Source organism: Pelobates fuscus, chromosome 1 (genome assembly GCF_036172605.1).
Source record: "Pelobates fuscus isolate aPelFus1 chromosome 1, aPelFus1.pri, whole genome shotgun sequence".
Taxonomy (NCBI): Eukaryota; Metazoa; Chordata; class Amphibia; order Anura; family Pelobatidae; genus Pelobates; species Pelobates fuscus.
The window spans coordinates 458,964,389-458,991,539 of record NC_086317.1 but is presented as its reverse complement, the minus strand read 5'-3'; the positions used below and the strand labels follow the sequence as shown (position 1 = coordinate 458,991,539).

General features: G+C 41.9%; 1 protein-coding gene across 1 annotated transcript in view; it reads left to right on the top strand.

Annotated features, from left to right (window-relative positions):
• The window catches only part of FAT3 (FAT atypical cadherin 3), a 445,851-nt gene that overhangs the window by 363,193 nt on the left and 55,507 nt on the right, over positions 1-27,151 (top strand). Inside the window, exons 13-20 of the mRNA XM_063430785.1 lie at positions 4,038-4,191; positions 4,737-4,970; positions 12,147-12,536; positions 14,629-14,843; positions 19,312-19,449; positions 20,078-20,221; positions 21,635-21,832; positions 24,758-25,556. Of these exons, the coding sequence (XP_063286855.1) occupies positions 4,038-4,191; positions 4,737-4,970; positions 12,147-12,536; positions 14,629-14,843; positions 19,312-19,449; positions 20,078-20,221; positions 21,635-21,832; positions 24,758-25,556 (2,272 nt within the window). The remainder of the gene's footprint in view (positions 1-4,037; positions 4,192-4,736; positions 4,971-12,146; positions 12,537-14,628; positions 14,844-19,311; positions 19,450-20,077; positions 20,222-21,634; positions 21,833-24,757; positions 25,557-27,151) is intronic.

Below are 27,151 nucleotides of genomic sequence, written 5' to 3'. Positions count from 1 at the left end.
GAGAGCCGCGGCTCTCGCGAGATTTACACTGGGAGCTGACCGAGGTGCTGAACGGACGGCGCGGAGGAGGAGAGAGCTGACAGGAGCTGCAGAACAGGTAAGTTACAGCTCTGCCAGCCCCCCTCTCCCCCAGTCTGTATTATGGCAATGCAAATTGCCATAATACAGACCTTGACTCGAGTATAAGCCGAGTTGGGGTTTTTCAGCCCAAAAAATGGGCTGAAAAACTCGGCTTATACTTGAGTATATACGGTATTCTAAATTAGAACCATTAACATTTATATAGTGTCAACATATTCTGCAGTGCTTTACAATTACAGAAAGGAAATATTTAGTAATGAGGAAGGCTTTGCTGAAATAAGCTTACAATCTATGAGTATTTGATGTAGATATATATCATTAGTTGTCTCACCCAAGGACCCTTAGAACTGATGCAACCACTGCTATAACCAGCTGATATATCTCTTAGGACCAGTAGAAAAGGAAGGAATGTAGCACAGTTCCAATCTCAATACAGTAATCCTTTATTTATGGTGTCAGATAAATGGGTGAGATTTCGGTCACACACAGCCTTTATCAAACCTCATTATTTGGTATTTACATCTCCTAGGATCAACTGACCAATATTTAACTGCTGTTCACGTGGAACGCTTCACCACTTTAAGAACTGTGGAATCCTTAATTCAGCTTTTCATAAACATTTTACTTAGTAAATAGTTAAAGAGAAAGTCAAATTAATTATTCAAATTCATAACAGGACCATGTAGGGCATTCTACAGAAAAAAGTGTCGCACTTGAATAATCTTGTACTTGAGAACAAGCCAGGATGAATGAAAAGGCATGTGTTTATGAATTAAAGAGTAAATGTAAGGAGTGGGTGCTGGAATTTCTTTGAGTGCTTTGAATATTAGAAGGGGGAAATGTATGATGTTCGTTCTCATAATATAAGCATATGACACATACATATCTTTTTAAAAGATACTGATGGTGACTGGTTAGTAGTGATGTCTCGAACATAAAATTTTCCGTTCGCGAACGGCGAACGCGAACTTCCGCAAATGTTCGCGAACGGGCGAACCCGGCGAACCGCCATAGACTTCAATAGGCAGGCGAATTTTAAAACCCACAGGGACTCTTTCTGGCCACAATGGCGATGGAAAAGTTGTTTCAAGGGCACTGACACCTGGACTGTGGCATGCCGGAGGGGGATCCATGGCAAAACTCCCATGGAAAATTACATAGTTGATGCAGTCTGGTTTTAATCCATAAAGGGCATAAATCATCTAACATTCCTAAATTGTTTGGAATAACGTGCTTTAAAACATCAGGCATGATGTTGTATCGATCAGGTAGTGTAAGGGTTACGCCCGCTTCACAGTGACAGACCAAACTCCCCGTTTAACGCACCGCAAACAACCGCAAACAGTCCATTTGCACAACCGCAAACTCCCCATTTGCACAAGGTTGGATACCAAGCTAGCCATGTCCCGTTCCTTGTCCTCACTGATGTCATTGAAGGTCTCTTCCTCCACCCAGCCACGTACAACACCAAGGGTCCCTGAAAGGTGACAACTACTGTTACACCAGATATGAGTTGCACTGGTGTGACACTGTGCCCTGGTAGGCCCTGAAACGCACACGTGTGAAGGAAAGTGACTGCTATTATATTACAGTTAAAACACTTTTTTTTTTTTTTAAATGCAAGCTATTGTGACACCAGATATGAGTGGTGGCACTGGGACCACCTTAAAAATATTTGATATCGCTAAAAATCATGATCACTATATACTTTCGCTACAAACCTCTAAAACAAACCAAACTACTCATCCATCCGCTATACCACTTTATCCCACCTAGAACTAGTGCCCTGTTAAAATACTTGACTCTTACTTACCCACACTCAGTCATGCCACACACATTTCACCACTACTCTCACTGAATCCCTCTGACTACGGCTAAATTCATCTTCTACATCAGAACACTACTCCTAAGATTGGGTTGTATCCATGTCTCGGGTCTTTCATTTAGAATAAGGGCAGCTTCGGTCTTCTTCAACACTGACACTCCAGTGCATATTATTAAAAGATTGGGCAGATGGAAATCCTCAGTCTACAACCGATATATTCCTCATCCCGAGAAAGAAATGAGGAAAGCTTTTAAAAGTTTGGCTTTGTAAATTTGATGCAGTAAGTGTGTTTTTCTTTAATACCTTTTCACCCTCCTTGCATGAACCCGATTTACATATAGTACTAATATGTTTCTGAACATATATATTATATTATTCACTCACTCACTCACTCTCTGGGCCGGCCTAAGACATCATGCCGCCTAGGTCCAACGATAAATGACTATGGGGGATAATGTATAATAAACACAGGTTACTGGGTATGGGGGGGATAATGTATAATAAACACAGGTTACTGGCTATGGGAGGGATAATGTATAATAAGCACAGGTTACTGGCTATGGGAGGATAATGTATAATAAACACAGGTTACTGGCTATGGGGGAGATAATGTATAATAAACACAGGTTACTGGCTATGGGGGGATAATGTATAATAAACACAGGTTACTGGCTATGGAGGGATAATGTATAATAAACACAGGTTACTGGCTATGGGAGGATAATGTATAATAAACACAGGTTACTGGCTATGGAGGGATAATGTATAATAAACACAGGTTACTGGCTATGGGGGAGATAATGTATAATAAACACAGGTTACTGGCTATGGGGGGGATAATGTATAATAAACACAGGTTACTGGCTATGGAGGGATAATGTATAATAAACACAGGTTACTGGCTATGGGGGAGATAATGTATAATAAACACAGGTTACTGGCTATGGGGGGGATAATGTATAATAAACACAGGTTACTGGCTATGGAGGGATAATGTATAATAAACACAGGTTACTGGCTATGGGAGGATAATGTATAATAAACACAGGTTACTGGGTATGGGGGGGATAATGTATAATAAACACAGGTTACTGGCTATGGGAGGGATAATGTATAATAAGCACAGGTTACTGGCTATGGGAGGATAATGTATAATAAACACAGGTTACTGGGTATGGGGGAGAGAATGTATAATAAACACAGGTTACTGGCTATGGGGGGGATAATGTATAATAAACACAGGTTACTGGCTATGGAGGGATAATGTATAATAAACACAGGTTACTGGCTATGGGAGGATAATGTATAATAAACACAGGTTACTGGCTATGGAGGGATAATGTATAATAAACACAGGTTACTGGTTGTGGGGGGATAATGTATAATAAACACAGGTTACTGGCTATGGGGGGGATAATGTATAATAAACACAGGTTACTGGCTATGGGAGGGATAATGTATAATAAGCACAGGTTACTGGCTATGGGAGGATAATGTATAATAAACACAGGTTACTGGGTATGGGGGAGAGAATGTATAATAAACACAGGTTACTGGCTATGGGGGGGGGATAATGTATAATAAACACAGGTTACTGGCTATGGGGGGATAATGTATGATAAACACAGGTTACTGGCTATGGGGGATAATGTATAATAAACACAGGTTACTGGCTATGGGGGATAATGTATAATAAACACAGGTTACTGGCTATGGAAGATAATGCAAAATAAACACAAACACAAAAAAAAAATAAAAAATAATACAAAAAAAATGCAGCTTCTTTATTAATCTAAATTGTATGCTGTCTAGGAGGTGGGAGGGTCTGGGAGGGAGGGTCTGCTGCTGATTGGCTGGAATGTGTCTGCTGACTGTAAGGTACAGGGTCAAAGTTTACTCAATGATGACGAATAGGGGGCGGACCGAACATCGCATATGTTCGCCATCTGTGGCGAACGCCAACAAGCTATGTTCGCCAGGAACTATTCGCCTGCGAACCATTCGGGACATCACTACTGGTTAGCTTCAACTTACATACAGTTTCATAAGCAAACATCATAACAAATAAATAAATATACTATTATGCTACAATAGGACATTTGCCAGATGTGTTTTTATTTGTTGCCTACAGGTTATCAACATAGTCACATTTCCAGAGGACATTCAACCAAACAAATTGCTTGTTCGGATCAGTGCCACAGATGCCGATATTGGAACCAATGCCGAAATTCGTTTTTCTCTTCACGGAACTGGTTCAGATAATTTTTATTTGGATGCTGAAAGTGGTAAGTTGATGAAGGAAATGTTGACGCTTGTAAAATAGTATAGTAAATTAAAACAAAAATATTCCCTAAATATATTTCCTAACAGTGCCCCAAATAATGTGTCACTTAATAATAAAGCACCATAATGCAGAATCTTACTGTTCATAATATTTTCAAGTCTGTTTTAATATGTATTTTTTTTTTCATTATTGCATTATGTCTGTCTTGTTAAATGAAATCTTAAGTCACGCATAAATAATGCATATGACTGGTGCTTATTTGACATTTTCCGAATGTGTTTTGAGAATGTCTCATTTAAAGTCCAATCTGTTTAGATGCCAAAGCATTCTTAAAATATGGATCTTCAGGGTCTGCATTTCAAAACAGAATACAAGCATTCCATTCCCATTATAACTGCTTGCCTTGTACGATGATAACAAATTAAATTGTGTCTTGTTGTATATTTTGCAAGAGCAAGCACACCGGGAGGGAACGCGGCATATGGTGCAACTTGAGCTGTCATTATATAATTGCAAATAATTCCCTTTGTTTCCAATCAATTGCAGGTGAGCTGAAGACACTATCCCTTTTGGACAGAGAAAAGATCCCAGTGTACAACCTAATTGCCCAGGCTACAGATGGAGGCGGAAGATTTTGCCAATCGAAAATCTGTTTAATACTCGAAGATGTCAACGACAACCCCCCTGAGTTTACATCTGATCATTACAGTGCTAGTGTCTACGAGAACACAGTCACTAAAGCCTTGCTAACAAGAGTCCAGGCAAATGATCCAGATGTAGGTAAGAAAATGATTCTAACGAATGGTCAGAGGATTTGCATAATGTAGACAAACAAAGTATGCAGTCAGTACCGAAAACATCTTGTAAGAAATATAGAAATATTTGGATATACTAAACTAATGGTCAAGGAAAAAACAAAGGCATATGTCCAATAATAACTGACAGCACAAAAGCTTTTCTTTCCCTAAAGACTAGACGTTTGAAAAGATATTTATAAATTAAGACCCAAATGAAAGCATTCGATTATACATTCATAAACTTCAGCTGAACAATCTGACCACCATGTTGGATTGAAGCTGGTAAGCTTCTCCATGCATATAAGTCTTTAAGCTATATTTCACTGACGTTCGGTCACCACTGACACCTGGTGGGCAGACCTTAATGAAGCTCCATTAGTCACTATGTTAATCCATCCCTGCCTTGGGTGATACTTGGGTGTCCTCATTTTGACTCTTCAATCCTGTATTATTTATCTCTAGGCTTACTCTCAGAACTTATTTTTCATGTGATCAAAGATTAATTGAAAGACTGACTGTAGACATATCTGGCAATCATATTCTCCCCAATACTCATCATATAGCATCGCGGACTCTGTAGTTGAATTTGCACAGTACAATTCTAATTCTATATTAATAATTACTGTTAGTGCCACATCTCTAAAACAGCTACAAAGAATTGAGGTATGATTACCGGGTTATATTAGTTGTGCTGACGAACTGGGGGCAACTTGAGACTTTATCTAACTAGAAAAAATTATGTTTTCATTTTCCAGAGAACAACATTTTAGTTGTGAGGGTATGCTCTGTGAGAGTAACTTAATTATAGCCTTGTATCAATTTTTAAGTACCTACCACAGTTCACCTATTAACTTGTATTTTAAATGGGGCATGTCGAAAGTAGTAAGTGAGTTTGTGTGAGAGGCTGTATGCCTTACTATTCTCCAAGTGTGAATTGTGTGACCCAATGTCGGCTGGCATGGGAATGACTGTAACCCTTATATAGGCAGTATGATCTCAGAGTTTTTGCACAGTTTGTTAATGTTTCATATCATAAGCCTTCATGGAAGCTTTGTGGATAATTCAAAGCTGTCCTTGCCAAAATCCTTGCTAAAAACAGCTTGAACTATACGTGATGTTTTCTTCAATTTCCAGGATCAGATCAGAGCAGAGAAAGGCAGAAGAAACAGACAGGAATCAGAAGTCAGATGGTCTAACCCCTGCTAGTATTTGTTAGATGTTAGTGTTAATATTATCAGTGCCAGCAGGGCTGGTGTAAAACTATTTTGCACCCTAGGCAAGACTAGCTAACTGACATCTTTGTGTGTCTCTACCAGACCCTTTGTGTGTCTCTTTCTCCCCCACCTCCTTTGTGTGTCTCTCTTTCTCCTTCCTCAGCCCCTCTGTGTGTCTCTTTGTCCTGCCCAGGCCATCTATGTGTCTCTTTGTCATTCCCCCAGCCCCTCTGTTTGTCTCTTTGTCCTACCCATCCCTCTCTGTGACTCTTTTTCCCCAGCCCCTCTGTGAGTCTCTTTGTCCCCCAGCCCCTCTGTGTGCCTTTGTCCTCCTAGTGCCTCTGTGTGTCTCTTGGTCCTCTAACCCCTTTATGTGTCTCCTTTTCCCCTTCACCAGACCCCTCTGCCCCTCTAACCGATTTGTGCCAGCTCACCTCCATCATGTAGCATGGCCAAGTCGCGGACAGTTGTAGAGAAGCTTGTTTCCCTCTATCCTGACTGACAGGAAGCAGTTTGGTGCTCCCTGCCTGCACTTCCTTTCAGATCAGGTAGAGAAAAACAGAGGCGCCTCTACCACAGTTCATGGCTCAGCCACGCTACATGCAGAGACCGGCAGGAGGGGAGTGTTGTGCTGTGTCCTTCTCTCTTACCGTTCACCTGGGCATTGTGCCCCTCAGGTCAATGTGCCCTAGGCAGCCACCTAATCCGCCAATCTGTCCTTCTGTCCCAGAGCCAGTACCAGAAGCAATGAACCAGTAGTGAGCTACTGTACCATGTTGGGTCTTCCTTTAATATAAAAGTTACTTTTAGCCCAGTTCCACATATAAACAAATCACTGTCATTCATTCATTCATTCATTTATAATTAATTTAGCTACGTACGTCAGTTTTTTTGTTTTTTTTTAATGAGATTTATTTAGATTTTTTTTTTATAAATAAAAAAAAGAAATCACAATCTCTCCATATTCTGCTGCCAAACCTCAGCTGCCGTTCTCTCTGCAAATCACTTCATTGCTGTCCAAAACACTATTATCTCCAGAATCATATCTGAGATCCTGGCAGAGGCCTACACAATCCTCTCCTGAGGATGGACTCTAACACCTTATAGACTTTAATGGGAAACTTTCATGCACTTAGCCAAAATAAGCTTATCTCACACCGTAGCTCCGGGCCTTGATACTGAGCGTCATTAATTCTTTTTTTTGTCACTAGATTCTCCTCTAATCTCTTCCTTTGTGTTACCTTCTCTATTATTGTGTCAGTTGCAGTGGAAGGGCTTCATTTGTGCTGTATAACTGCCTCTGTATATGTTGTATTTATTATACAGTACACCTGGGAATAGAGAGAGTGTGGAGGGAGGTCTATTTGCTTTATTAGAACATGAAGAACAGGAACAGACACACCTGCCACCTGGGGCTTTAGATCCAGACAAAGCAGCTTGGACCTCTGATATTCCAGAGATGTAGATGTGCCATTGGTTCTGATATCCAATAAAACAAAGCAATGTAATTATTCTGTGTTTGTAGTTTTACAAAAAATACACAGTAATTCTGGTTTGGGGAACATTTTACTTGATGTAGCAGAGAGGTTTTGGCCTGAAGCTATAGATCTTTTCTTTCTTCTTCCTTTACTGACCACCTCCGCCTGAACTCCTGATGTTAGCAGTTTAATCAAAAATAAGTCAGCATCATCAAGATATATTCTTACTGATGCTACTAAAATGACATTTCTGTAGACTTTATATTCTTTTTAAAGACATATTTCTCACAAAGTGATATATAGTTCAAAGGAGACTTGGTGAGTCTGACAGAACTTTAAATGGAGCAAAAATAGCTGGAATAGACACATTAATTGCAACAAAGTCAAAGCGATAGCTCAGTTCTATGTGTCAGATTTCATGATCTCAGGAAAGCATTATTAAACTGTAGCTAGTTATTTTGTAGGGGCATTCTGGGGTACAAGTATATACAGTGAAATAACCTCTCCGTAATTGGGGCTTGCTACAGGTCCCTTTTTTTAACTGAGGGGACAGGATATTTTAATGGCATTAAGCAAATGCATCTTTCCAATCAGAGCACCTCAACTGTACCTTATAGATCAAAACATCACAATACCTCTCTAAACAGCACACTACAACTGCACTAGTCTAAACAAAACACTGCAACCACACATGTCTGATCAGAGAATCACATATGCACCTCTCTAATCTGAGCACCATAACTGTACCTGTCAGATCTGATGAGCAGAGATCTAGCTGTCTTATCAGCACACTGCAGCCTTACCTGCCTGTTGAGGGGCTACAAGTCCTGTCACCAAGGCAGGAGATATTTCTAGTAAGGCTATGTGGCTGACAGTCCTCCATTCTAACTAAAGTGATCGCCCTGTCATTGCGTGTTTCATCCTTACCACAATTTTCATATATTTCTGTATGGTGGAGTGTGGTCTTCAGGTTGGGATGTGTTCGCAGTGGAAAAACTGAGACATGTGCTGCCACCAATATGGCATATCAAGTAACTTATAGCACACGGGAAGCACAGATATGCAAAATATATAGCTTGTAGAACAAATCTGACTGGCAGGGGAAGGCTGGTAACTTTCAATGGCCTTTAAATGCTCACAAAGCTCCCAGATCTCAATGTGGATGGTCCTGCTCAGATGGAACATGCAATACATGGTTTTGATAGGTCGAGACTCTAGGAGTTGGAATTTGTGACTTCAAATATCTCTGTCTCCTCCATCAGTGTGACCTGTATAGAATGCATCACAAAGATCTGTGTATGCAAACTGTTTTCCATGACTCCACAACTACCTATGACAACTGGCATGTATAACTGTGATGTTCTGTAAATTATCCCAGTGACATACCACTGAGAACACTGAGACTGCATGCCAGCAGCCCTGGGCTAGCACATTCCCTACACAGTTCCTGCTATCTCCCTTCTGCAGCATTCTGCTAACACACATCCCAAAACATATCCTACTATTTTAATCCTCAGAACTATGAGACTGCAAGAGACTGCAAGTATGAGACTGCAACTCACAACCTCTGTATGTAAGTGTCCTTGGGGCAGTTGCCTCCTGCCCCCAGACTACTGGAACACATTTAAGACTATTTTTTTTTTATAATGCTTCCATTATTTCAGTACAGTCTCATCCTAAAGCAGAACTATCACAAGACTTTGCATAATTTGTCAAGACCATTTGTCAAGACAATAACACCATTAGGGGTCATTGCAAATTATGCAAAGTCTTTTCCAGTGGCCAGGAGTACAGGCAAAGGTGAGTTTAACTTACCTGAACCCGTCCCTCACAGATCCCGCTATCATCTTCTGGCAGGTCCTCTTCTTCTAAGCTGACATCACAGTTGTACTCATGTGCATTTGGGTCTATAGACAATCCCACGGGATCCTTCATAGAGAGAGCTAATTACCTGCAGTTGTCACTGGTGACCCTGGGGGATTGACACTTCTTGATGGTAGAAGCCCAGTGTCAAGAAGTGCCAAGCGTAGGAAAAATACTAGTCCCCACTTTGTCTTAGTATATCTTTTGACTGTGCTGGAATTTCAGTAAACTTCCAACACATTCAATATGAATATTTCATAAAGATTTTAGGTGACAGTCCCACTTTATAAACCATATTTTTGACTCTTATTCTAATTTGTAAGACCAACACACGTAGTCTATATTCTATATTTACAATGTAAAAACTTTTAGAAAATAATATTTTTTTCCAAAAATTTTTCATTGCGGCTATATTATTAAGCTACCAATATTTCGATTATTATTGAATATATGTTCTTGTTTTCACGCTAAGATTTGGACACTTGAATTTCATGTCTAAGCGCTAACAAAACACATTTTGATGGGTAGTATTCTGCAATCCAATCAGAAAACAAGATATGGCTTATCAGGCTGGTTGCACATTAACTGCCGAAGTGATGAATGGGACTCCATTATCCCGAGGAGTTCTCTGCTCTCCTAAAATTGTTTTATTGATTGAAAAGTAGTCCTCAGCAATAACAGCTTAGTACGGAAGAAGGCAGAACTCTTGCATATTGACACATGTTCAGGATTAATATAAACAGCACATTAACTGGTTTCTTGGAGTCGATGCAATCTTGTAGCCATGTATTATCATAAATGAACTTGTTAAATCCATTAATGTGCTTACCAAACATACTTTGCAATTCCATTAATACACTTATAACCTCAACTATTTTAAGCAAATCCCATTACTTGATTCAATCATTTACAAATATGCATTCCCAGACTGTGGATATATATACTGCAGATTATAAAATAGCATTTACACATTATATTCCTATTAATAAATGTTAAAATAATAATAATTATTATTATTATTATTATTCATTGTTTTAACCATTTCCAAAATGTTACTTCTGACTTATTCAGTAAAGTCCCTGTTACTATATATATATATATATATATATATATATATATATAAATTTCCTTTCTATAATGTTGGGTGTAGTCTGTCTAGGAGGTGTCTGTGAAACCACCATTGTCACAGTTCTGCTTGGATACAGTCATGAGTTTAGCTGACAAAGGGATTTCATTGGAAGTGTGTTCTTGCAGATTGCAATCCAACTCAACATTGCCACTCGCCTGCACATGTCCCCATTCTTTATTGCCACTTTGTTAATTCCATGAATTGGAGATGTCACAGAAAGATTTAAATCGTGATTTGCAGTCGCTATGTGGTCTCTGAATTTGACCTCACTTTTATTCCCATGACAAATCTCTAAACCTTTTCGTTTTCACATTTTGCCTGCATAATGCAACCAAAGCACTTGTTCATGTGTTCATCATTTTCCACCTGGACTACTGTACTTTACTCCTACCTGGTCTCTCAGAGGCAAAAGCTTCTTCTCACAATGTATAATGAATGTTGATGACAGAATGATTTTCTTACCTGTCACTCCCCACATAATGCATCCCTTTGCCGGTCATTACACTGGTTTCCCATTCTAATCAGAATCTAATTTGATACTAAATACTAATACTAAAGCTTTTAACTGGACTCGACCCTCTCACTATATTTTTTCACTGATTCACACATACACCCATTTTCGTGTCCTCTGTTCTCAGCGACATTCCGACAGAATTTCTCTATGACTGTACAATTCCTATGGAAAAAAACTCCCTCACACTTTCTAGGGGGAACCTAAATAGGTAGGGGGACACTATAGTGTATTTCTAGTGCTATAGTGTCCCTTCAAGTTTTATTTTATCATGTTTTGTAAGATATTTAGGATGTACTTAACTATGAATATTACCAAACCCACAAAACCTTATTTACTAGAACCATGACATGGAATACATTATCTGGAAGATTTTATATGAACGTTGTAACAGCAAACTAGGTAACCCAGTGCAGAGAGATGAAGGGTGACTGTACTATCTTCCCTTCAGATCTCATTAGTGGGAGATGTTTTAGGACTCCTCAAAACACTGATTGTCCACCAAATGTTCTCTGATATTTAGTTTTTTCTTCTGACTAATTGAAAAAATACTTTCTGTCACAATTCAAATGTGGTTCTTAAAATAGCATATGATGTATTTATTTCTATGCAAATACAAATAATTAGCAGCATCTATCAGGGAAGTCTTACATTCGATACCGTTCTGTGCTCATTTGCATGTCAAGCTGGGAACTCTGGGATAGTTGTGGAAATATGATATTTCGGGGTTTCTGTGCCCAAGGGGGACTTGCCAATGTCCATCTTCAGATGACAACATCAATTTAGTATCTGCATGATGGGAAATTCCATCATGTTTGATCCTCAACACAAATTATTTGACACACAGGTCTGGTATTCTACATGTATGGATCAATATAATTGATATATATTCGTGCCCAATATTTTATGGTGTGCATGTTTTGCACTATTATTTATTCATGTTTCTGTGTTTTATATTTTACAGGTATGAATAGAAAAGTTGTGTACTCATTAGTTGACTCTGCGGATGACCATTTCACAGTAGACACGTCATCAGGAATAATCATTCTGGAGCAGCCTCTTGATCGGGAATTACAATCGACCTATAACATTACAGTAAAAGCCTCGGACTTGAGCCCAGTTGTCACTATGTCCTCACTTGCTGTTGTCACAATCGTAGTTCTGGATGTTAATGATAACCCACCGATTTTTGAAAGAAGGGATTATCTTGTCACGATTCCAGAAGACACTAATGCTGGCACGCAAGTTATGTCTGTTTTTGCAGCAAGCAAAGATATTGGAACAAATGCGGAAATATTGTATAGCATCAGATCGGGAAATGAACATGGGAAATTCAGGATCCATCCAAAAACAGGTCAGACGATTGTTATATTTATTGTTGAAAATAAGAATTTTGGGAAATCACTCTGTATGGTGCTACAGATCACATGATGACATACCTTCCAACACTAGGAGGTATGCATGTGTCAGCAGGGAGGAGAGTGGGGTTATATGGGGCATGCCAATGCTGCAATGCATATCACTGCTCACCATGTTGGGGTCAGCCTGTTCCGATAAGGGGATATGTCAGCCTAGCATGCATGCACAACAGGCCATCCACTTTCAAATTGCTGATGTTCCCTTGTATACGCATAAAAGCCATGTTCAGTTTATACAGCTTTAAAGATAATTTCCACCACCATAACCTCTACAATGCCCTGGCACCCCACTTCCAAAGTAGTCAAACCTTTTAGAGAAAGGTTTGACTTGTTAACTGGGGTCCACTGGGTGCTCTCCATCTGAGCTGAGGCCCGACATTGCACTGCACAGTCTGCACTGCACTTATTTCAAGAGAAATTATTTGTTTTTAGATAGTCAATTTGATTCATACACTTTACATGAAGACACATTGCATCGTTATACAACATTGTTTAAAATACAAATTGTAATGTTTTGAACCAATAAAACTATTTTGCCCATTGGAGGTGGTTAGTTCTTCTGAGATTAAGCTATCTCAGACTGTCTTTTTAAATGCATATAAAATATAACTAAACTAAAAAAGAATGTAACAAATTCAAAGTTAAAACCAATTTGACTATGTTGCTACCATTGATTTTGGTTTAGAATATATTCACTATTTAGTCTTTTACACTAAACGAAAGCTACTGTGTGGGAAGTACCTGCCCTTTTTGGCCAGAACACTCTTGGTTACTATGCTGGTTTAATTTGTATTTTTTTTGCCTAATTGTTACCGTTGTACTGTGATAACCATGGTCCATTGGCACCCCTTTTACTCCTTTTTTTCATTTATTTAACATTTATATGAATGAACAATATTGTTTGACTGTATTTGCATCACTACAGTGCAATAAGTTATAACTGGGCTGATTTGATTGGCTCTGACTTCTGTTGTTAATTTTAGTTGCAGTGTACCTCTGTTAAAAAGCATAAAAACTAATTAAAGGGACACTATAGTCACCAGAACAGCTTATTGTACTTGCTCTGGTGAGTATAGTCAGTCCATGCAGTCCTTTTAATGTAAACACTGCCTTTTGCAGCCTAGGAACACGTCTAGTGGCCACTCCTCAGACGGCAACAGAGGTGTTTCTTGGGGAAGTGGTGCACAGCGTGCAGCACTAGTGTTCAGCATCCCCACGCTCTGCATGGAGACACTGAACGTTCCCCATAGAGGTGCATTGATACCATACATCTCTATGAAGAGATAATGATTGGCCAAAGCAGCGTTTGGTTCTGCCCACCCACCCCGCCTTTTTGGCTGAGATCATCAGAATTGACAATCTATGCCAATCCAATGCATGCGGCGTTGGGGACACGTATGAGGAGTCCCATACGGCGCTGAAAAAAAGTGACTAAATCACCTTTCTAACCTGAGCGGTGGTTTTAGAACTATAGTGTCAGGAATACATTTGTGTTCCTGGTACTATAGTGCCCTAAGGAACAACTACACTTTTTATTAATTCAGTATTTGCTTCTTAATGTCTATTTCCATGGAATCTACTGCCCATTGCTCATCACCATCTCTTGCTGCTGTGAAATGTGTGAAAAATCAAATTTTGAGTAATTTATTATTAGATTGTTATGCCAAACTTTTAAAGAGTTAAACAACTCTGCCTTTTAGAGTTATTAAATAAACATAAATTGAGAATCCTAAGTAACATCAAATAACTATATAAACATAGAAATAGATGAACTGCATTGTCTCTTTTCTTTACACCATAGACACTGTATGACGATGGATTCATAAATATACCTTTTGTCTACAGAATTGCTCCGTCCCTGTGATTCTGATCATGTGCACATTGATTTGACAGTACTAAAAAAATAATAGATAAAAAAAAAGCTTGCAGTTCTTGCTGTTCCCCAGGGCCTGTCATTGCAATCTAGGGTTTACAGCTTTAATAGTTGGATTCATTTCTAACACATTTTGTTTATGGTTTCGTTTACAGGAGCAATTTTGGTTGTTAATACTCTGGATTATGAAAATTGCCGGCATTTCTACTTGACCGTTGAAGCGAAGGATGGAGGGACGCCTCCATTAAGTGCAATTACTACAGTAAACATTAACTTAACTGACATTAATGACAATGCACCAACATTCAGCCAAGAGGTTTATAGTGCTGTCATAAGCGAGGATGCGTCAATTGGGGATTCAGTCACTATGGTAAGTGTACATATGTTGAATAATGTATGTTTTCTTTTTAATTTAGTACATTGTGATGTTTAGCTCTTACGTGATTTTATGAAATGTAGCTATTTCTTCTATTATCATCTTTTAATGTGAGGCATGGATGATAGTCTACATTTGTGCTTTAAATGGTTATATGTTTATCTTAAAAGTAAAACAGTGAGAAAACTGTGCTTATTCCATAGTTCATGACTCAGTTGTTTCATGTTTGCTTGCCTCTATGCGCATAGTCGCTTGTAACTGCTGTGATTTGCAAAAATTGCTGCAGCAATATTACGGCCCTTTCCTCTTTAATGTCAGGATGAATTTATATTTCCTACTATGAAATCCAACAATGTCTAAATGTGTGCACGTGCTGTGCAAGTCCCTATCTTCCCTCTCCAGTTACTGTGCAAGGTCCCACAACTTTAAAGATGACAACCATGCTGCTACGTGGGCAGCAATCCATCCCCAAATGAAGCCCATTCAATTAATTACTGGATGTCCCGTGTGTCGTTTAGGGTTTGGTGATTTTGCCAGTACAATGTATAAATTGTGTGTTTGCCTACCTGTAGCTGACTCTTTCACCCACATGTGTTTTCAAAGACAGAGTCACTTTACATTATATTTCCATTAAAGGCAGCTTTACCATACGATGAGCTAAAAGTTAAATGCTAGACTAGACCAGGGGTAGGAAACCTTCGGCACTCTAGATGTTGTGTACTACATTTCCCATGATGCTTTGCCAGCATTATGGCTGTAAGAGCGTTATGAGAGATGTCCACAATATCTGGAGTGCTGAAGGTTGCCTATCCCTGGACTAGACAAGCAGAGGAACAAGGTGGGACAGATTGAATTGTGGTAGCCTGAACACATCCGTAAGAAGCATAAAACCAAACAGAAAAAAAATACATTTGTGAAAAGGGACACTATAATTACTAGAACAACTACAGCTTAATGTTAGTTTTTCTGGTGAGTACAGTCAGTCCGTGCAAGCTTTTTGCCTAAGAAAAGGCAGTGTTTACATAGCTGTCTAGGGATACCTCCAGTGGCAGTCACTCGACAGGCCCTAGAGGGGCTTCCTGGGTCAGTGCCAGAGGCGGCTCTAGACTTTATGAGGCCTTAGGCGAAACTCAAACATGAGGCCCCACTAACAAAAAAGTTTACCTGTGTATTTGCCTGAGAGTGTGTCTGACAGAGTATCCTTGTGTGTGAATGTATGTCTCTGTGAGCATTTTTGCGTTTTTGTCTGAGACCCTATGTGTTTGGGGTAGCTGCTTGAAGTGTGTTGTGTGTATGGGGGGGTGATGGTGAGAAGGAGAGGCAGGTGATGGTGAGAGGGGGTGATGGTGACAGGGAGGTGATGTGTGGGGGGTGATGTGAGAGTTGGGGGGTGATGTGAGAGTGAGGGGGGGTGATGTGAGAGTGAGGGGGGGTGATGTGAGAGTGAGGGGGGGTGATGTGAGAGTGAGGGGGGGTGATGTGAGAAGGAGGGGGGTGATGTGAGAAGGAGGGGGTGATGTGAGAAGGAGGGGGGTGATGTGAGAAGGAGATGGGGTGATGTGAGAAGGAGATGGATGATGTGAGAAGGAGGGGGGGTGATGTGAGAAGGAGGGGGGGTGATGTGAGAAGGAGATGGGGTGATGTGAGAAGGAGATGGGGTGATGTGAGAAGGAGATGGGTGATGTGAGAAGGAGGATGGGTGATGTGAGAAGGAGGATGGGTGATGTGAGAAGGAGGATGGGTGATGTGAGAAGGAGGATGGGTGATGTGAGAAGGAGGATGGGTGATGTGAGAAGGAGGATGGGTGATGTGAGAAGGAGGAGGGGTGATGTCATAGGGGGGTGTGATGTGAGAAGGAGGGGGGATGGTGTGAGAAGGAGGGGGGATGGTGTGAGAAGGAGGGGGGATGGTGTGAGAAGGAGGGGGGATGGTGTGAGAAGGAGGGGGGATGGTGTGAGAAGGAGGGGGGATGTGAGAAGGAGTGGGGTTGATGCGGAGGGTGGTGGGGGACGGTGAGCTGAGGGTGGTGGTGGGGTGGGGAGTCTGAGGGTGGTGGTGGGGGATGGTGAGGCTGAGGGTGGTGGGAGTGGTGAGGCTGAGGGTGGTGAGAGTTGATACTGAGGGTGATGGTGGTGGTGAGGCTGAGGGTGGTGGGGTGATGCTGAGGGTGGTGGGGGGTGGTGAGGCTGAGGGTGGTGGGGTGGTGGTGAGGCTGAGGGTGGTGGGGGGTGGTGGTGAGGCTGAGGGTGGTGGGGGGTGGTGGTGAGGCTGAGGGTGGGTGGTGAGGCTGAGGGTGGTGGGGGACGTGAGGGTGGTGGGGGGTGAGGCGTGATGCTGAGGGTGATGAAGCTGAGGGTGGTGGTGAGGCTGAGGGTGGTTGGGGGTGGTGATGCTGAGGGTGTGGGGGTAGTGAGGCTGAGGGTGGTGGAGGGTGGTGAGGCTGAGGGTGGTGTGGGGGTAGTGAGGGTGAGGCTGAGAGTGGTGGGGGTGGTGAGGCTGAGGGTGGTGAGGGGGTAGTGAGGCTGATGTGGGGGTAGTGATGCCAAGAGTGGTGGGGGGTAGTGAGGCTGAGAGTGGTGAGGGGGTAGTGATGCTGAGGGTGGTGGGGGGTGAGACTGAGGGTGGCTGGGGGTAGTGAGGCTGAGGGTGGTTGGGGGTAGTGAGGCTGAGGGTGGTTGGGGTAGTGAGGCTGAGGGTGGTTGTGGGGGGTGAGACTGAGGGTGGCTGGGGGTAGTGAGGCTGAGGGTGGTTGGGGGTAGTGAGGCTGAGGGTGGTTGGGGGTAGTGAGGCTGAGGGTGGTTGGGGGTGGTGAGGCTGAGGGTGGTTGGGGGTAGTGAGGCTGAGGGTGGTTGGGGTGGTGAGGCTGAGGGTGGCTTGGGGTAGTGAGGCTGAGGGTGGTTGGGGGTAGTGAGGCTGAGGGTGGTTGGGGGTAGTGAGGCTGAGGGTGGCTGGGGGTAGTGAGGCTGAGGATGGCTGGGGGTAGTGAGGCTGAGGATGGCTGGGGGTAGTGAGGCTGAGGGTGGCTGGGGGTAGTGAGGCTGAGGGTGGCTGGGGGTAGTGAGGCTGAGGGTGGCTGGGGGTAGTGAGGCTGAGGATGGCTGGGGGTGGTGAGGCTGAGGGTGGCTGGGGGTAGTGAGGCTGAGGATGGCTGGGGGTGGTGAGGCTGAGGGTGGCTTGGGGTAGTGAGGCTGAGGGTGGCTTGGGGTAGTGAGGCTGAGGGTGGCTTGGGGTAGTGAGGCTAAGGGTGGCGAGGCTGAGGGTGGCTGGGGGTGGTGAGGGTGGCTGGGGGTGGTGAGGCTGAGGGTGGCTGGGGGTGGTGAGGCTGAGGGTGGCTGGGGGTAGTGAGGCTGAGGGTGGTTGGGGGTAGTGAGGCTGAGGGTGGTTGGGGGTAGTGAGGCTGAGGGTGGCTGGGGTTGTGAGGCTGAGGGTGGCTGGGGGTAGTGAGGCTGAGGGTGGCTGGGGGTAGTGAGGCTGAGGGTGGCTGGGGTAGTGAGGCTGAGGGTGGCTGGGGGTAGTGAGGCTGAGGGTGGTGGGTGGTTGGGGGTAGTGAGGCTGAGGGTGGTTGGGGGTAGTGAGGCTGAGGGTGGCTCGGGGTTGTGAGGCTGAGGGTGGCTGGGGGTTGTGAGGCTGAGGGTGGTGGGAGGGTGAGGCTGAGGGGGGTGACAGAGAGCCTACCTTAATTTCCCTGGTGGTCCAGTGGTCTCCCTGGTGGTCCGGTGGCCATTGCTCCTGGTCTGCAGCTCTGCAGAGCTGCAGACCATGTAATCTCGCGAGATGTCAGAGCGTTGCCGTGGTAACCCGCGGCAACGCTCTGATTGGCCGGTTCTCGCGAGACACATGGTCTGCAGCTCTGCTCACTGCGGAGCTGCAGACCGGTGTCTGCGGTGGCTGGCCGGGCAGCCAGGAGGGGCCTCGCACCCGGCGGCATACCGGGCAAGCCGCCGGGCTCCCTCCTGGTGTCAGGTCCTCGGTCACTGACCGAGGACCTGACACACTCTGCCAACAGGCGGTTTAGGCGGCCGCGAGGCCCCAGCCAGCGCGAGGCCTTAGGCGGCCGCCTAAACCGCCTAATTAGAGAGCCGCCTCTGGTCAGTGCAGTGTCTCCACACTCTATATGAAGACACTGAACATTTCCTATAGAGATGACTGATTCCATGCATTTCTATGAGGAGATTCTGATTGGTCAGGGCGACGTTTGGCGCCAACCCTGCTTGCCTCCTTGGCTGAGATCAGCCGAATTGAAGATTTACTATGGGAAAGCATTATGATTGGCTAAGATCATCAATGCTGATGATGTCAGGCAAGGAGATAGATCAGGGCAGGGCCACCAAGTTTATATTGCTGACTCTAAAGTGTTCCTTGAAATTCTAAATATGTTATCATAGATTTTACTCTAAATATTAGATCATGTTATATGTTTAACTTGTGGATTTTTTTTTCTTTGTCTCGTTTTTCTATCTAGGTGTATGCTGAAGATATAGATAGTCCTTCTAATGGCCAAATTAGTTTTTCCATTGTGCATGGAGACCAAGACAATCAGTTCACAGTCGATCCAAAACTAGGGCTTATCAAGGTGAAGGATAAGCTGGACAGAGAAAGGGTATGATTATATAATGTTTGTCATGATGCATGGTCTGCTGATGTGATTTATTACAATGTTATAGAGGTCTATAAAACTCCAATGTGAAATAATTCATGTAGAGCTTTCCAGAAACTATTATATGTACATTTTTGATCAGTATCATATCATGTTACCTATGTCCAGGGGCAGATCGTGGGTCTACGTTTGTGTTCCTCACTTCATCCATTTTCATCATCAAGCATTGACATGTATATTCCACCCGCCATTTTACCAACATGGAGCTTGCCATCTTTTATTTATCTGCAACACTTGGATGTTTTTAGCACCACACATAGCATGACAGGGCAACATTTAATGATTTCTACCTGTTGTCCCCCACTAGTCGGACAAACATATATACAGTTTAATAAGGGAAATTCAGCAACACAAAACACGTGCTATTTTGGGTGCAAAGTGCTAAATATTTTGAGATATTCTATTGTTTTTCATGATAATTGATCCTTATGTAATACATCTCCTCATTTTGGTTTCCATGGTGATTCCTCCTTTTTTATCACTTTGCCCGAGAATAGACACTGCCTTGGTAAATCTCTGTAAATCTCTTGATAAATGTTTCTTCTTGTAACATGTGTCTGTTTTTTGAAAGGTATCTGGCTATTCCCTTCTGATACAAGCTAGAGACAGCGGCATGCCTTCTTTGTCCTCAACGGTGACCGTCAATATTGATATTTCAGATATTAACGATAACAGCCCTCAATTTACACCTGCCAACTACACCGCTGTCATTCAAGTAAGTATATTTCATTGTTCATATAAGAGCTTTACCAATATAGACTGTACAAAGCCTTCAATCACATCTCCGCTACTCTGTTAGTTTTGCATAATGTCATTTTGCCAAATTGTCATTCATACTCTCCAACCGATGAGTTATATTTCTTTACAAAAATAAACAGTGCTGCTTTGCATTCAAGAAAAAGGTCAGAGGGAAGGAAACTTGAAATTTTAACATGCCTCATCTATTTTCTCCCATGGCTCAACACCCATTAATTGTATTCTGCATCTGAGAGCCAAGAAAATAGTTTAGTGAAAAATAATACGTAATTAAAAAAAAGGATATTAAATATTTGATTTGTGTATTATATGCAGCCATCCTCCAACACATTCTTTGTTTCTCAAGCTTAGCAATGAATATTCCGATTTATTAACCACTTAAAGTGCCAAAAATATATTTTTTACCCAATATGTCAGTGTTTCTTTTTTGTTCGATCTTCACAGTCCAAAGGTGTTTGTCTGTGTGTGTACTTGTGTTCATAGCTATTTTTATGGATTTTTAACCTACCTTAACAAAAAGCACAGGGTTTCTTTTTTTGCCATATTCTTCCTGCCTGGTTCTTTCAGGGGGTAATCCTAGTTACACTGTGATTTAAAATGTAGTATAGGATACCAAGGATAACTTTGGGCACCAGAATTGTTCTTAATCACAGCGTAGAAAGTTCTATACAGTACTATTTAATGGTTTGAATATTCTAGTAGATAGTATATTATATTATTTGTTTTAGGTGGGACTGGATACACAGGATGGATGACTAGGCGTACAGTAGAAAGACAGACAGATCGACACATAGATAGATAGATAGAGATGTGCTATGTCAGATGGTCTCTCTATGTGATAAAGTTTTTCCTCGGTCCTCCCAATCACCCAACAGCCCAGTGCTGTCATCTGATGTTGGGAGTATTTAGGAAAAGTACACCTGGAGCACTTGTTTAACCATGCTTAGGTTGCACATAGCATTACATTGAGAACATGTTAAGCCTATTTATGAGTATTAAAGAAGCATGTGATTGACTGTCCTGTCGAGCAGTCGTTTATCCTGGTGTATATGCATGCCAGTATGACACAACCTCCGTTGTGAGTAGGCATATTATCTTGTCACAGACATCAGACAGACAGATCGACATATAGATCGAGAAGCAGTACATGACGTAGGATGGAGAGAAGGTATCTGAGATGATGAGAGGGGAATTGATATGGATGAAGGGTATGGAGCTGTGAGGGAACAGATGTCAATATTCCTGTGTTCAATTACTGAAAAAAAAAGTAGACATTTTGGTGGGAGCTCTCACAAACTAAAATAATCTTTTAAATCTACTTTTCAGAAATTAATGGTTAATTAGATATCCCACTTTGATATTTTCTTTTCAGGAGAACAAACCTGTTGGAACCAGTATCTTACAGCTCGTGGTGACTGATAAAGACTCTTTCCACAATGGTCCTCCTTTCTATTTCACTATTGTAAGCGGCAATGAAGGCAACGAGTTCGTGTTGGATCAGAATGGCATTTTACATTCTGCCGTGACATTTCAGCACACGTTTGCCAATGAGCACTTACTTTCTATACAGGTACATGATACATGATATTTATATCATTCAATTTTATCTCTTCTAAACCATGAAACATACATTTTGATGAACCCGCAATACTCTTTTGAAGCTGAACTGTCACTTCTCAGACAGTGTGCTTCATTCTCTTACTCCAGTAAATGCCATTAAAGTACACACTGTAGCGAGTAGTTAAATAATTAGTCGCCTTTATATACCACCAACATATTCTACAGCAATTTACAATTATGGAAAAGGGATATTTAGAAGGGGAAAAGGCCCTACTCAAACAAGCTTGCAATCTATCTCAGGAAGTGCAGATTGACATCAGGCATGGGTGCCGCTGATTGGCTAGAGTGGTCAGCTGACGCTCTAAGCCAGTCGCTAGTTCACGATTCCTAAAATTCTTTTACGTTTTTATGAATGGGGAGCTACTGATTGGGTTAGGGTGCCAGCTGACCGTTGTAGCCAATCAGCGGCACCCTTACCTAGTGGCCCTCTGTGTTTCCTGACACTCAGTAAATAAAAGTGAACACATTAACACTGATATGTTTTTTTACCTGGGGAGATGAGAAGGTCCAAAGTTTCCTGCCAGGCCCAGGTACCAAAGCCTTATGATGTGGTGTCCAGAATGAAGTGGAGGGATCACTTCACTTGTCCTTCCTGCTCCAATCTAATTTTCTTCTCCATTTGACACAGTCTTCTTTGTCTTTTGACACTGTTCCTTGGCTTTCTGCTATTTTCTGCTTATTTTGTGCCCTTCTGCTCCTTTCTCTTTCTGATCCCTTTCTGTTACTTGCAGACCCTTTCTTCTCCTTGCTGCCCCTTCCTGCTTCTTGCAGACCCTTTCTGCTCCTTGCTGAACCTTCCTGCTCATTTCTGTTTTTTTTTCTACTTAACCTTTGTGCTCCTTCTACTCCTTCCAGATAATTGTTGACCCTTTCTGCTCCTTGGTTTCCCTTTCTGCTCTTTTTTGCTCATTGCAAACCCTTCCTCCTTCTTGCTGCCCCTTCCTGCTTATTGCTGCCCCTTCCAGCTCCTTGCTGACCCTTTCTGTTCCATGTAGTCCCTTTCTGTTCCTTCTCCTACTTTACCTTTGTGCTCCTCCTGATTCTTTCTGCTCCTTGCTTCCCCTTCTTTCTTCTTGCTGCCCCTTCCTGCTCCTTGCAGACCCCTTTCTGCTCCTTGCAGACCCTTCCTACTCCTTGCTGACCCCTCCTGCTCCTTGCTGAGCCTTCCTGCTCCTTGCTGCCCCTTCCTGCTCCTTGTAGACACTTTCTGCTCCTTGCAGATCCTTCCTACTCCTTGCTGTCTCTTCCTACTCCTTGCTGTCTCTTCCTACTCCTTGCTGATCCCTCCTGCTCCTTGCTGCCCCTTCCTACTCCTTGCTGCCCCTTCTTGCTACTTGCTACCCCTCCTGCTCCTTGCAGACCCTTTCTGCTCCTTGCAGATCCTTCCTACTCCTTGCTGTCTCTTCCTACTCCTTGCAAATCCCTCCTTCTCCTTGCTGCCCCTTCCTACTCCTTGCTGACCCCTCCTGCCCCTTGCAGACCCTTGCTACTTCTTGCTGACCCCTCCTGCTCCTTGCTGCTCCTTCCTGCTTCTTGCTGACCCATCCTGCTCCTTGCTGCCCCTTCCTTCTCATTTCTGTTCCTTCTACTTCACCCTCCTGCTCCTTGAAAACCTTCCCTACCCCTTCCTGCTTCTTGCTGCCCCTTCCGCACTTCCTATTCCTTGCTGATCCCCTCCTGCCCCTTGCAGAACCTTTCTGCTTATTTCTGCTCCTTCTACTTTACCTTCCTGTAGGCTGTCTTCCCCCCATCCCTCACTTGCCTGATCTGTAGGCTGCCCCCCATCCCTCACTTACCTGATCTGTAGGTTGCCCCCCATGCTTGCTGGCTGCACTCTGTGCTGCTCCCCTGTGGATGCAGTCAGGAGAAAGAAGCAGGGATAAGCTGTAGCTTCCTATCACTGCCTTTCTCCATTCACAGTGCCGGTACTGGAAGGGCAAGTACCCCCCCTTCCCCTCCCCGGCCGATGCCCATGGGTAGATAGCTGTATATCAGTAGTTGTTGTGCCCAAGGACACTTACTAGTGGTTTAAATGGGCACTTATTTTCACAGCACGTTTGTGTTCATGGCAACATCATTGGCCATGGGGTTCTGGGTACGTTCATGCATTCTTGTCTTAAATGCTCTGCTATTCACTCCATAGTGCCATATGAATGAGTGTGCACCAGCAGCTAGGCACACAATTAAAATTATAAAATAAAAACTGCTCGGTTTTTAATGAGGAAGGGTTCTAGTCTGCCTGGTTTTGAAACATGCACTTGGGTCCTGAGATAATTATTACCCAACTTACTGATGTCCACAGTACTGACTCCAGAAGGATGGACAACAGTGTTCACAATGCCAGGATATTCACCCTTTATTTATAGTAAAATCAAGTCAGTTTTGGATGACATTACATTACATATTTTGATGTGAATGTCAGAATCTTGAACAGAAAAACAATATATAAATGTCATTTAAGTTCAATGCACAAAATGGCTTAATTCCATCAATCAGAAACATGATGGATTCCAGAATTAGTCCATTCAACCTGACAAAACCTATGTCTTCATAAAATGAGTTTTATGTGTTTGTTGTTATAGTCCTAGAATAAACGTCATCATTTTGCACAGAATTCATGAATTAATTGAATTATTTATTATCCCATCACTTTTTAATATAATATAATTTGTTAAAAATGAATCAGATTTGTTTTTCCCTTATACTTATGTATATGGTTAAAAATATATATATATATATAATTTGTATACATTGTATAATTCATTTTGATTTCAAATTTCTTAAAATATATCTGGGACATATGTTTGAAGTTTTATTAATTTTATATATAAAACTATAATGTAAGGAATGTTTTTCCTTCTTTTGTTGCAAACAGGTAAAAGATTCTGGTAAACCTCCCTTGACTTCCCAAACCTCTGTTCAAATAAGAGTGATTGAAGAGAGTATCCATAAACCTTCAGCTATCCCTCTGGAAATATACATTGTCACCATGGAAGATGACTTTCCCGGGGGAGTGATAGGCAAGATTCATGCCACAGATCAAGATGTGTATGATATGCTCAGTTACACTCTCAAGTCAGAACAGAAAAGTTTGTTCAAAGTGAATAATCACGATGGAAAGGTCATTGCCCTGGGCGGTCTGGATGGTGGTAAATACACATTAAATGTATCTGTTAGTGATGGACGGTACCAAGTCTCAGTAGATGTCTCAGTTCACGTAGAGCAGTTGATTCAGGACATGCTGCAGAATGCTGTTACTATACGCTTTGAGAATATCTCTCCTGAAGACTTTGTTGGGCTCCACCTGCATGGTTTCCGACGTACCCTTCGTAACGCAGTCCTCACTCAAAAGGAAGACAGCCTGTTTATCATCAGCATTCAACCGGTGGTGGGAACAAACCAACTTGATATGCTGTTTGCTGTGCAAATGCAAAGCGGAGGGTTCTACAAACCTGCTTATTTAATTCAGAAACTTTCCAATGCCAGAAGACATTTGGACAATGTGGTCCGTATCTCTACGATCTTGGAAAAGAACTGCTCGGGTTTGGATTGCCAGGAACAGCATTGCGAGCAAACACTGTCTATAGATTCTCACTCGTTAATGACCTACAGCACAGCACGAATCAGTTTTGTGTGCCCTCGTTTTTACAGAAATGTGCGGTGTATTTGTAATGGTAAGTACAAATCCTTCAAACAGCAGGTGAAACTGTTTATGTATCTTTGTAAATCATCGACTCTATATTGGTCGTAGTATAACTTATATGGAGAGACATCATATTTCACAAAAACATTTGGAAATTTTCCAGAGTTTTGTTCTCTCTCTCCTGGTACAAGACTTTGGTTCAAAGTCATCTGTTTATTATGCTAATTAAATGATGAGGATTTTATCGTTGTTATACTATTGTTAACCAGGAGAATACCGATTCAATAGGTTGATTCTCGTTTTAAAACTTCCTTGAATGAAGACAGTGTATACATATAAATGTTTATAAGAAAAATATATGGTTCAAATGTACACAGTTATCTATTAAAGTGAGAATTAAAAGGGAAGATCACAATTGCTGAACTAGAAAACAAAATCTTTGTCAGGTATGCTTTCGGTTTGGCTACTGTGGCCTTAAATTTGAAATTCACTTTGATTCAGTTGATTCAGTTATTGACTTAGTAAATAATAGTAAATAGTCCTGTTGGTGTTGACAGAAATGATAAATTGGGTTTATTTAGTCTGGTCAGTGCATAAAATTGATTTATCAGAAGAACAGAATATAAGAAATGTATGATCATGTAATTTACCATATGCAATTAATAATCTAATTAAGCTACAAACTTTTTGCAAAAAGCCCGGGCAGAGTTCTAACTTCTTAGAAAGCTGAAAGGTATGGTAGATTGGTAAATTTTCATGGTATTGCTTGTTTCTTACTACACACATAGGACGGAGGAGGAGATGTAAGTTTCCTTGCTCCAGTCTTGTTAAGTGGTCCTTAACGTTTCATGTTTCCCCATTCCTTGTGATTTGTTCTGAATTTCTACGAAACTTGTATACATTTAGAGCGTTCAGTAACAATTATGGCTAGGCATACAATTAACAAATGTTCAGGGAAACTTTGAATTACTAGCTAAATCTGTTTACGCTGGTGCATGTTCAACAGGATTGCATTCGCCCAAAAGAATGTCACTTAGAACCATCCACAGCGACATTATGTAGATTGACTTAACTACTAAAGAATGGGCATTGAATTGAAGGAAGTCATTAATTCGGAAGATTATTGTGAAGGCTATTGGGACATTGTTATTTCTAAATTATTTCTTCCCGTCGCATCATATCATGGAATGGTGGGATAAAGACCTACAAACTATTTATAAAAAAAAATTATAAAAAGTACCCTGCTGTTGATGATTGCAGGCCTCTATATTTTTAGAAAATCAGCATAAGCGCTCGTTGGCTGTCTCAGTTTAATTATACATTGCCGTGAAGAAGCAGGTCTATCGCACATACAAGAAGTAGACCAGCAGCTGTGACCATCGCTTTGTCATTCATCATGTTTGCTGAAGCAAAGAATATCTTTCTTGCTCAAATGAAATGCTAAACACAGGTTAGGTATCGAAAACAAATTAAAGAATGCATTAGGCTACACCAGTGAAAAGATCTCACTGCTGCCAAACTAATATTTATAGTACTTACAGAACGAACGACACCTTTCTCATGGACACAAATTGAAAGACTGTAGCCCTTTTCAATGAAATGGTGTCGTATTAACATGAAAAGAAT